The following is a 12,805-nucleotide window of genomic DNA, read 5'->3' as shown; positions in this document are numbered from 1 at the left end:
GAACACAGAAAGCAAAAGGTTTTTTATAAGCGTCTGTCCTTTTAAAATGAAAATTACCCCAAATAATAATATATGTAATATATAATTTTAGATAAATGTTATATAATATACAATACATACAACCATTATATATATTTTTGTAATATTGTAATTGTGACTGGTCATATGTTAACGAGGTTTTGATTGTGTCCACATCAAACAAAAAAAATGTAATATCCTTTTGAGATTCCAAGAATACCACTGTGTCATCATGTTGTGCAAACTGTTTAAGAAAATGCCTGTTTTCACTTAAACACTGATGGCCCACCTGTAAGGAACCTGAGAGAGGAGTAATTCATGCTTTAGGAAACAGAAGTCAGGGTGTTCCTAAGTCTTTAAAGAGATATTGTAATGAAAGTGCCATCTTCAAACGCTTGTGTCAGAGCTGTCCTGGCAGGCCAAACACCTGCTTTCCCAAACCTCAACCTGACCATTTGCGCATGAGTCTTTAAAGATCTTCTGTCAGCTGTTGCACTGAAGAATGCAGCAGCTGTGTCTTACCAGCACCACTGGAAGCATGAAGAAAACCACAAACAAATTACTTGGAAAGTAACTTCCCTTCAGGATTTCAAAAAGTAGAAAATAACCAAAATCACAAACCTCTCTTAACTCTAAACACAAACCTAGCTGCACGATTTGAGGAACCATTCATGTGATAAGTACGAAAGTGGTTAGAAGGAATAGTTCACCTAGCATGTACTCTAATGTAGCACTGCTTCACTTGCTCATCAATGGATCCTCTGCAGTGAATGGGTGCCATCAGAATGAGAGTCCAAACAGCTGATAAAAACATCACATGTAAACAGTTAATGGGTTTTAAAAAATGTAAGGAATTATAAATTAAACCAACACTGTTTGGACTCATTCTGATGGCACCCATTCACTGCAGAGGATCCATTGATGAGCAAAGTGATGAGGGTGAGTCATTTTTCAGCAAATTATCATTTTTGGGTTAATTATTGTTTATGGGATTGGTCATTAACTAAATAATATTTGATTAATGACTTTTAAAAGTATCATTTTATAAAGATCTTATGTAATACTGAATAGAACGCTCATGCCTCAGCAGTCCATTAATTACCTCATATAGTTACTAAATCCTAACAGTGCCACAATAACACTTACATAAGTGCTCGTTCAGATTTTAAAGCATATATGGAGCTAAGGAAGCAAGCGGAGAAACGTCAAATGTCCAAAACAGCTTTACTCGAGAGAATAATAATGGATAAACTACAGTGTGGGAGCTCAGACACGTCTGTGGGAAGCTACAGAGGCCTTGAACACACTCGAAAGTCAGGAAAAGGATGACTGGAGTCTGAAAAAAATAAATAAAATGCTTTCTGTAAGCCTAGAAGTCAAAATGGTAGTTCAATGTAAATAAACCCACAATACACTAGTCTAAAAGTTTGGGGTCTGAAAGATTTTTTTAATGTTTTTGAAAGAACTCTTTTATGCTCACCAAGGCTGCTGTGCTTGATCAAAAACACAGTGAAAGAAGTAATATTGTGAAATATTATTCAATTGTTTCCAGTTGAATATATTTTAAAATATAACTTCTTCTTGTGATGCAAAGCTGAATTTTGAGCAACATCACTCCAGTCTTCAGTGTCACATGATCCTTCAGAAATCATTCTGATATGCTGATTTACACGATATTATCAGTGTTGAAAACAGCTGTGCTGCTTAATATTTTTGTATAAACTTTAAGTAGGGATCTTTGTCAGAAATCTTTGATGAATAAGGAAGTTTAAAAGATCAACATTTAATATAAATATTTTGTAATATTATAAATGTCTTTACAGCCATTTTTGATTAATTTAACCCAAACTGACCCCAAACATTTAAACAGCAGTGTACTATAAATGTCTTTTTTTTTCTTTTTTTACAGTTTCTTGTAAGCAAAATAATAGCATCATTACTGCTGATTATATTGTGCAATATTCCTTCCCTCTCCATGCCAAAGTTACAGTAGGCCACAAAATGTCAGCAAGCAACCTAATAAACATTATGAAGAATCTTTTACGCAGAATTATACATTTGGCCAAACATTCCTCACCTACCCGGGGGCAGTTCCCTTTTTCCAAAACAGACCCTTGATGTTTCCATTTAGTCACCTCTATAGTTGTGGCAGGAAAAATGAGAAATGACTTGAACACAACATCATTAACGTCTAATGAGTTGAGCAACAGGGCATTACAGAAATGTAGAAAAATCACAGACAATTTATAAAAAATAATATACCAGAATTTCAAGCCTACAAAACAGCTTAAGCACTTTTGCACTCTTTAAATATATATCAGTGGTTCTTTGCAGGAGGGTAATGATCCGAAATGAGCCACAAGTCTTTTCTGAGAGACTCCATTTCCAAAAACATTTCAAGATGCATAAAACCTCCAAAATTCAGGAGACGTTTACAATTTAAACTGAATTTGTTATTTTTTTTCAATCCAGCCTATTTCATTATAATTTGTATCAATATAATTATTTATTAAATGTCTTTATATTTATATATATATAAAAAAAAAATTAAGGTCATTTTTAAGCTGGTATATGCGCTATTGTCTGGGGTTTTATCCAATTTATTTCTGAAACATCATGTGACACAGAAAACTGGAGTCTGGAGCCACTGAAAATTTATATATTCATAATAACTTATGCATTTACATAATAATATAATAAATGCAATTACATTTTTTCTAAATGTGAAAATAGAGAACAGTTCTTAAAAAATTTCAAAGCATTATAAATTCAGCCTTGGTAAACAGAGAACTGTGTATACGGCAAGGGCTCTCAGGGGCCTGTGTGGGGCCTATTGTTATTTAATGTCAAAAAGGCCTCACTTTATCCCAAAAAATCAGTGTGCAAAATTGGTTTCAATTTAAGACGGGACTGAAATCGAGGGAAGGAATCCTCTCTTGAGAGCTGTTTTGGACAAAGCAAACCTTATGTCAGATTCATCTTTCTCCAGGCTTCAGTAATTATGCCACACTATTTCACTACAAACAGACACTTTCTGCAACAATCACAACATGCAGATGGAAGCGAGGATGAATTTTACTTTAACAAAAGCAAAATACAGTATAAAACATCCATTACGTGATCTAGGTCTTACTCTTGAAGTAAGAGTTTACCAAAGACTTCCCAGACACAGGAGTTTCTCGGCAAGAGATCAAACGAGGGGAACCTCCTTTAAAGCTCAAGATTAAGAGCGGTAGCTTTTTGGGAATGGTTAAGTGTTGAGAGTGATTTAGGCCAATCACGGGTTCAGCAGAGCCTCAAGCAAGCAGAGATCGCACAGTCTTCCTCTCATCCATCAAACTGATGTGCTCTCATAGAGGAACCAGTGGAGGAGAGGGACATGGGAATGAACAAGTGACCGAATAAAAAATTGTTCATAACAGACAGAATCAATCAACAGATGTGTTACCATAGAGGAAAAAGACCAATGGAGGGAAATTAATTAATTAATAAATGAAAGAACGACTGAATGAACAAGCAATCAAATAAAGTGAACAAACAATGAATAATTTCAAAATTTTTGTGCTCGTCTCATAAATAAAATAAAATATAAAAATATCTATCATTCTAGCATCTCTATCCATCCATCTACACACACACACACACACACACACAGGGCAAAAAAAGGCTTAATATAATGAGTGAAAAGCAAACAAATGAACAAACAAACAAGAGAATGAACGAGGAAATGAACAAACAAAACCTGAATTAAACTAAGAAAACCTCCCTTAAAAATGGATTGAGGAAATATGACTGCTAATAAAAAAAACTCATTACATTTTACCTAATTTTTCATTCAAAAATATAAATGTATCTCTATTAGAAAGTAATCATTTAACTTTTTTTTTCTCCTTTATATGTATAGTAATAGTATGGTGTTACAGAAGCTTCCTATTCGACATGATCCAGTCTTTGTCGACTTTTTACAAAAACGTTAAGAGTGTGTCACACATTGGATATTGTTCCTCATATTATATTTGAGAAAATAAAGGAAAAAAATTGATGTGAACGTTCCACTTAAAGTTGTGTTAGTCACTTACATCATCATGGGTCAGATTATCATTTTTACAATTTGACTTAAACTACATAACAAACTGGCCAACTTTAGCATTAGTTCCCCAGTGAGTGTTAACTTTGTACCCTGCCTGCATTCTATGTGATCGAGCGTCAATCAGCGAGACTATAACATCCATGTGCTGCATAGTGTTCTCAGGCGTGCCACTCACCGAGATGTCGTTCTGCACCTTCTCATAAGACAGCTGCAGCAGGGGGCGGCCAGGTCTCTCAGGTGTCAGGTGGAAGCTGTATTCCCCCTCCGCTGCCGGTCCCTCTCCGGTCAGAGCCAGGTGCAGGTCACCAACATACCTCTCCCGCTCCATCTCCATCTCCTGGGCTTCACGGGACACATCCTCCTCTGAAACTAACAAATGAAACCAATGCAAAGGCCTGTGGTTTGAACCGTGGCAGTTTGGAAGGCTCTTCATGTCATTTAAATGGGATCATTTGGCATCCTACAGTACCTTCACCACTCCATGCAGAGATGCCATCAGACAGAAGGATAACAAAGCCAGAACCAAGATCCTCAGCCCACTCTAGCTTGAGAAAAAACGTGCGATGAGGCTCAGAGGCAATGGAGATCTGACGCACGCTAGTGCTGCAACAGCTGCAAAAAAAACCAAAATAATAAATCATAACATCACACACAGCTAAAACAAAGAAAATGACCACACAATACACTGCGTTCTATTACATCTGTAAGAATGAACAAACGGATTCAAAAAACTTCAAAAGTATCTGCACTAATACTTATAAATACATATGGATGAAACAGATGGTTAAAGGGATAGTCCATCCAAAAATGTAAATTCTGTCATCATTTACTCACCTTCATGTTGTTCCAAACCTGTATAAGATATTTTAAAGAATGCTGGTAATCAGACAGTTAGTGTTTGCCACTATGGAAGTCAATGGCAACCACCAACTGTCTGATTACCCGAAATCTTCAAAATATCTTCTATGTTCAACAAAGGAAAGCAACTCAAACAGGTTTGGAACGACATGAGGGTGACTAAATGATGACAGAATTTTCATTTTTGGGTGAATTATCCCTTTAATTTCAACAATTTGTACCTAATATATATTACTATAATTTTATAATAATATATATTATATTAATATAATATTTGCATTATTATAAATAATATTAATTCAAATAAAATATAAACATAATTTGAAAAACTAGAATATAATGATATTATAAATAAATTATATAATTTACAATTAATTAAAAAACTATATATTTATTAATTTAGGAAATATTACTAATACACAAACACATATGTTTATACAGTGTTCCTGTAGCTCAAGTGGTAGAGCATTGCATTGTCAAGGGGGTTCGATTCCCCGGGAACACTTGATATGTAAAAATGTATAGCCTGAATGCACTGTAAGTCGCTTAAAGTGTCTGCTTAATTCATAAATTTAATTTAATTTTTAAATTTAATTTACATATCTATAATTATTTATATAATTTTATATATAATTTAAAAATTAATAATATTATATATTTGTCAATATATATTTCATTTAATTGTTTTATCTCAATAAAAATGACATTATAATTAATTAATTTAAAAAACCAATGATGCCTTGTTATAAATATAAAGTACTTGTACTATAGGCCAGGGCTACATCTACTTATTTTCAGTACTGTGGAAAATGTGTGTAAATCTGTGGAATGGATTTCAAATGGTTGCAGACCTCACCGGAGTCAGAAAATCCAGAGTGATGTGTGAGAAACGGCTGACCTCTCAGGTCAGAGCTGACGATGTGCAGTGGAGAGGGGAAAGGTGAAGGACAACATGCGAAACATTTGAGTCGACTGACTTTAACTCGCTTGTCAAACTGATAATCAGTGTCCAAAACCCTCAGCGAACAGTTCACATCTGTTTCCCCTCCCGTCGTGCATCACAACCAATTGTTGCTATTCTTGACATGACTTTTGTGCAAACCGTGGCTTAAATTTACAGCGGGGTCGTTGTTACCAACGACTGCTCTCTAAGCGCTCTGAGGGAACAGGACAGCCATTCATTAGTCACAGTAACATCTGCACAGAGGTGATTCTTCGCCCTCTGTAATGACAGATGCAGCAAAGCCTATAGGAATACGAGAAGGCGGCTTTGACAAATAAGACAAAGAATTCTCTGAAGATTTGGCTGGGAAGCCAAGAAGGGGTCGGGTCGGAAAGTTGGATGTGGCTCGCTCCTCAAGATGAACTTCCCAAACATTGATCCATGGCCCTGTTTTATCCAAACAAGATTTAAGTGCCACGTTCCCATCCAGAATGTGTGACTATGGCTGCTATCTTTCCAGCGGCATCTGTCTGGCCTGGGTAACTGGGGATGAGAGAAAGCTGTTCTTAAAAGGTGGTGAAGTATACAAAGGGGTCCCAAGTCATGTTCTATATATGGGATTGGGAGATGAGAGGGGATAAGGGACTCGGATAGGGGAATCGTGATAACATGAGAAAAAAAAAAAAAAAAGAAACCTGCTTGGGTTGCTGAACAAAGAATCAGAATTTAATTGTGATCACGATTTCTGCTTCTCTCAATTTATTTAACATAATTGTCTGCCATATTTCCCCGCTGGTTATTTATCCAAAAAACGTTTCATTTTAATATGGCATTTGCGTAATGCATTAGTAACAAGCCTCTACACGCTTTCATGTTTGCGGTTGCCAGATTTTAAGAATTTAAATCCTCCAATCAGAGCAATATTTGTGATTAACCATTAAACCATTATCGTGCAGCTCTATCTAGTGGCTTTATGGAAGAATAATGATAGATTGGCGTTCAAAGGTTTGGGGTCTGTAACATATTTTAATGTTTTTGAAAGAAGTCTCTTCTGCTCCACAAGGCTGCAATTATTTGATCAAAAAATCTGTAATATTATGAAGTATTTAAACCTGTACCATTTTAAATTGAACAAAACTTGACAAAAGGGATTTATAATTATGAAGGCCTTAGTCATACTAACACTAGCAGTCATGAGAGATTATTGGTTGCTTAATAATATATGTGAGAGCTACTGAACGACACTGACTGAGGTGTAATTAAGACACATTCCACTGATGGTCGAGGTCCACAGATGGTCTCGACCATCTCAACAAAACAGTCTTGTCTAAACAAGACCGACATTCTGCATAAATGACAATTTCTTTCAGGAAGGTAACAAAACATGCACAAGTAACCCTGAAAAAAAAAAAACTCTTCTTTCCTGCACAGCGATGGAAACAGAATGGGGTTCCTCAGTGGTTAAAATCAGTAAGAAATGTCTGGGTACGTCCATAAACAGTTTTAGAGTGCATTTAGATTGCAGAGAGCATCACTGACAAGTAGACAGTCAGTTCTGTAACAAAAGCCTCAGTGATAGCAGACGGCCAACTTTAGCTACTGCCCAATGAGATGACATCACAGACACTGACCACAAAAATTCAGGTAAAATACTTCAAACATCACTGTAAATGAAAAGAAACCTTCATCATATATATATATATATAAATAAGGGATCAGTAAGATGTGTTTTATTTTTAAGTCTCTTCTGCTCATCAAGACTGCATTTATTTGATCAGAAATACAGAAAAAAACGAATTCTGTGAAATATTATTACAATTTAAAATAGTGGTTTTCTAGTTGAATACTTTGAAATAAAATGTATTCCTGTCGTGCAAAGCTAAACTTTCAGCATCATTACTCGAGTCTTTAGGGTCACATAAAAAATCATTACAATATGCTGATTTATTATCAATGCTGGAAACAGTTTTGCTGCTTAATATGTTTTTAAAATATGTGTGTAATATGTTCTTTTTTTTTTTAGGATTTTTAAATAATAAAGAGTAAAAAAAAAAAAAAAAAAAAAAAAGAACAGCCTTTATTCAAAAAAGAAATCTTAAATGCTTTTATTCTGCAAGGATGTGTTAAATTGATAAAAAGTGACAATAAAGATTTTAGAAAATAGAAAAAAGATTTCTATTTTGAATAAATACAGTTCTTTTTTAATTTATTAATCAAATAACCATAATAAATTATATTTTAAAGTATATTAAAATAGAAAACCATTACTTTAAATTGCAATAATATTTCACAATATTACTCTTTTTTTTTGGTCAAATAAATGCAGGCTTGATGAGCAGAAGAGACTTCTTTAAAAAACATTATAAATCTTACTGGTCCCACTTTTGAACAGCAGTGTGTGTGTGTGTGTGTGTGTGTGTGTGTGTATAAGAACAAATATTTTTCATCAAGATAAAATGTTTTACTTTTTGTAAAAACAGATGTAGACTTTCTGTGAGGAACCAAAACAAACACTAGATTTCAAAGTCAGTAACATGTTGACAACAAAACCCATTTCAGTGCTGCTGCTATATTTCTGCTAAATATGACAAATACAATTATCAACTCTCATGTTTCCTTGTTTTTTGATTATTTGTATCTTTTAGGTGCGTATTTTTATGACTAGTTTGTGTTTTGTTTATGACAGGAAACTAATCAGCATTTCCACAAAGAACACAAACAGCATCCTATTTGTCCCCAACAGGCGCCTTTCCCTCATATCACGACCACATTGCGCTCTACACATGCGAAATCTCACCTCATCGCGGATGCTGTGTGTTAAATGAGTTTTAATTCAAACCAAAACACACTTCTCGAGATTTAATTTCTCTCTCATCCGGCTTTTCAACGGTTCGCGCTTCCAGGCTGCCGTACCGGTGACGTAATTTCCATCCTACACCGGAAGTGTGAGTTGGCTGGTTGGGGATATCGAAATGGTAAGTAAAAAACTGTTATTTTGAAGACGTTTATAGAAGTGAAGTAGAAACGAGCAGTCAATGTAATATAACTCGCTGAATGTCGACGCGTGCTGTCTGGCGTGGCGGCAAATCCGTCCACGGTGCAGTGAAAGTGAAACAGCTGTCAGAAGTTCAGCGTGCTGTTTGCTGCTGCAGTGATGCAAGAGCATACACAACAGAGAGCAGCTGATCGTGTGGATCAATGCAGTGAAGCCGAGATCTCTGTCAGCATAGGTCTGTTCTGCACTGTCTCTCTTGACTTCAGCTGAACACATCATCTGACAGTATTCAGTGCAGCGAGTGTGATGTGGCAGGAAGAACAGGGCCTTAAACTGAAGACTGCTTGTTTCACCAAAATGCACAGCTGTTCAAAAGTTTTTTGTTTTTTTTTTTACATTTATTTTACAATATTAATATTATGTTATAAATAATGGTTTTCTATTTTAATAAACTTTAAAATATATTTTTTTTCCTGTGATGCAAATCATGCACATCGTTTAAATAAATCATGCACAAAATGTCATTACATAGACATAAAAAAATTTACCTTTTTTTTGTCTGCGTACTACTATGCATATCACTATCACTGTAGTTTTTTATATTTATTAAAAATAAAAAACTACTTTAAATTACCAAGTACTCAACAACACTGACCCTAGTGTGAATAAATAATAGGTTGTTATTTCAAAACTAATGTTATGGTTTTGCCCACACAGATTACTGTTTCTTCAATCAGTTTAATAAAGAATCAATTAAATTAAACCAGGAGTTACAGTACTTTATAATTATAGTTGTTTATTAATAAGTGATTCATTACTCATTTCCTCTTTCTTTCTCTTGCAGTCTGCCATATTTAATTTCCAGAGTCTGTTGACGGTCATCTTACTGCTCATCTGCACCTGCACGTATATACGAGCTCTCACTCCCAACCTGCTGGATAAGAACAAAACAGGGTATGCTTACTGCCGTCCAGATATTTATATAGTAAACACTCTTATCATTAAAAAAAATGAAAAATTTGCTGAAAAAGTACTCAACCTCAGGCCATCCAAGGTATAGATGAGTTTGTTTCTTCATCAGACCAGATTTGGAGAAATGTAGCATTCCATCACTTGCTCATCAATGGATCCTCTGCAGTGGATGGGTGCCGTCAGAATGAGTCCAAACAGCTGATAAAAACGTCACAATAATCCACAAGTAATCCACACCAGTCCATCAATTAATTTCTTGTGAAGTGAAAAGCTGCGTGTTTGTAAGAACAAATCAAACAAAAAGCACTAAGATGATTTTAACTTCAAAACCGTCCTCTTTCCATAAAATTACTTTCTCCAGTGGAAAAAGTCATTAAAAGGGAGAAAGGGAGAAAACAGTTCTAAACAAATGTGTCAGTGGATTTTGATGTTAGAGGACAACAGGAGATGGGCTTTTTCACAAGAGGAAGCATTATTGTGGATTGCTTGAGGATTTCTGTTTTTATCAGCTGTTTGGACTCTTATTCTGACGGCACCCATTCACTGCAGAGGATCCATTGGTGAGCAAGTGATATAATGCTACATTTCTCTAAATCTGTTCTGATGAAGAAACTCATCTACATCTTGGATGGCCTGAGGTTGAGTTGGCTGCACTATTCCTTGATGCACCGAAAGACTGGTGATTTAAATGTTTAAGATGTTCTCCAAACAGGCCTGGATTTGGTTTTTGGGTTTTATACAAACACTTCAACAGAACAATCTTTTGTTAATTCCCAGAATCAGTCAAATGTTGCCAAGATATTTTTCTCACAGCCAGTCATATTTTCTGTTAATAGTACAAAATCTTTATTTACATTCTTCATTTATTTGATCTGAGTGTCATTGGTCAGTGTTTGTTTTGGGGATGTGTCTGTGAAGTGAGCAACAAGATGTTCGCCACATGTTTAGACCTCACATGACATGACAGGAGCAGGAAATGAAGGAGATAATTCACAACCAGTGATCTGATCGCAAAAAAAGGAGTTGCTACAAATTAAAGTAATGGTTTTCACACCCCCTCAAAGTGCCATACAACCGAGCCTTGATTGCTACCAGTAACTGTGACGTACTTCCAAGATGTCCATTTTGGCATTTATTGTGAATTACTGCAAAGTATTCATGGGCAGAAACTTCATGTCACAAAGTAAATGATCGTGTGAAAAGACATCAAATATCTAAGGTCGTGTTTGGAAGACTGTAGCAAATGCCAAGGTTGTGAGACCTAAAGAGCGTTTCCTGGAGAAATGTGTTCAAGCTTTGTTTGACGTGGAGAAACAGAGGCTGCGCCGGCTGTTGACAGAGCATGTTGTTGCTGACCTGTTTGTTGTTTCTGTTCAGCACAGATGCCCGTCTGCTCATAGATCTCTGCTCTCAGGCGTCTGTTGTGACATTTCAGGCCCCGTGAAGCTCATCAGTCATCCATAGTTCTGCCCTCTGTAATCTGCTTCACGCTTCCTAGACGAGCAGTCGGCAGAAATAAGACTTTGTCTTTCAGTCAAATGTTATCTTAAACCATGGCATCAAAGCCTAATTCTAGTACTTCCAAATCAACATTTAACAGACATACACAATTACAGTCTTTCTTTTCCAGAGAAACAAATATATGTACACTACCGTTAAAAAGTAATCCATACTTTTATTCTCATTAAATTTGTCAGAAAGTGACAGTAAAGACATTTTTTGCAAAGAGCTATAGTAAATATAATGAAAAAAAAGTATCATGGCTTCCACAAAAATATTCATCAGCACAACTGTTTTCAACATTGATAGTAATAAAAATGTTTCATCAGCAGAAAATCAGTATATTCTGAAGGATCATGTGACACTGAAGACTGGAAGAATGATGCAGAAAATACAGCTTTGATCAAAGGAATAAATTACATTTAACAGATATTAAAATAGTATCTTTTGAATTGTATTAATATTCGACAATATTATGCAACCTTGGTGAGGAAAAGAGACTTCTTTCAAAAACTTAAAATCTTCCCGATCCTGAGCTTTTGAATTCATTCATTGTTTTATAGTGGTAATACCAACTGCAGTAACGATGATATTTTGTTGTGAATTATGGTTACTTTATGGATTTAAAAAAAAAAAAACATCCAAACATTTAAAGAAAAAAGAAAAAGAATATGTAAAATTTTAATAATAATAATATGCATTTTATCTTAAACATGGGCAAAAGGTTTGTTCATGTGCATACAAGAAATGTTTTAATACTTTTGTTAAATGTACAACCTTTGAGCAAAAGAGCCTTGTGTGTAGCTATATATATATATATATATATATATATATATATATATATATATATATTGTATATATATATATATATAGCTAGCTAGCTAATTCAGTGGAGGTTCCCAAAGCTGCTTTTTATTATTTCAGTCCACAGTTTTAATTGTTTTATATCTGTTCAAGCGTTAACCATAAACCCTTTCTTTTTGCCCACAGATTCCTTGGAATTTTCTGGAAATGTGCAAGAATAGGTGAGTAATATCATAAAAGCTATGTCACGTATGCATCTTCTTTTTTTCTATATGATTTATTCTGCTATTTTTTTAATTATTTTTTTTACCTTACAGGTGAGCGCAAAAGCCCTTACGTGGCGTGTTGCTGCATCATCATGGCCTTCACGATTTTATTTTCGGAGTAGCAGCAGAAGAATGTAGATTTGGAGCAGCTACAAGATTCTACAGCAGGGAACAAGATGTGTAATTGGGCGACATTCAGACTCTCTCGGGCAGAACTGGCTTCTGGTGATGCATGTGGAGTGCTCTCCGAATACAGCTTGAGCATTTCTCAGCCTTCCAGACCTATTTTTGTAAATACAATTAACTGTTGGTCTCCATGGTATTGCTCCAGTTGTCATTGGACCCATGCACCCAAAGCT

General features: G+C 35.2%; 2 protein-coding genes across 5 annotated transcripts in view; one reads left to right on the top strand and one right to left on the bottom strand.

The window, feature by feature from the left end:
* Positions 1–8,812, bottom strand: part of LOC113070940 (DNA repair protein XRCC4-like) — a 26,264-nt gene extending 17,452 nt beyond the window's left edge. For 3 of the 4 annotated variants that reach the window (XM_026244290.1, XM_026244292.1, XM_026244289.1), the window contains exons 1-3: positions 8,707–8,812; positions 4,578–4,720; positions 4,284–4,477 (exon numbers count right to left, since the gene is read on the bottom strand). In XM_026244290.1, coding sequence (XP_026100075.1) covers positions 4,284–4,477; positions 4,578–4,720; positions 8,707–8,711 — 342 coding nt within the window. In that variant the 5' untranslated portion in view covers positions 8,712–8,812. Of the gene's footprint in view, positions 1–4,283; positions 4,478–4,577; positions 4,721–5,822; positions 6,519–8,706 lie in introns of those variants that run through there. The other variant, XM_026244291.1, reaches the window with a different exon arrangement.
* Positions 8,780–12,805, top strand: LOC113070941 (protein kish-A-like). The gene is made up of 4 exons (XM_026244293.1): positions 8,780–8,884; positions 9,749–9,858; positions 12,367–12,401; positions 12,498–12,805. Exons 1-4 carry the CDS (start codon positions 8,882–8,884, stop codon positions 12,566–12,568), a joined length of 219 nt encoding a protein of 72 aa, XP_026100078.1. The 5' UTR covers positions 8,780–8,881; the 3' UTR covers positions 12,569–12,805.

This window comes from Carassius auratus, unplaced genomic scaffold, assembly GCF_003368295.1.
Source record: "Carassius auratus strain Wakin unplaced genomic scaffold, ASM336829v1 scaf_tig00005423, whole genome shotgun sequence".
Classification (NCBI taxonomy): domain Eukaryota; kingdom Metazoa; phylum Chordata; class Actinopteri; order Cypriniformes; family Cyprinidae; genus Carassius; species Carassius auratus.
This window is presented reverse-complemented; position numbering and strand designations above follow the sequence as displayed.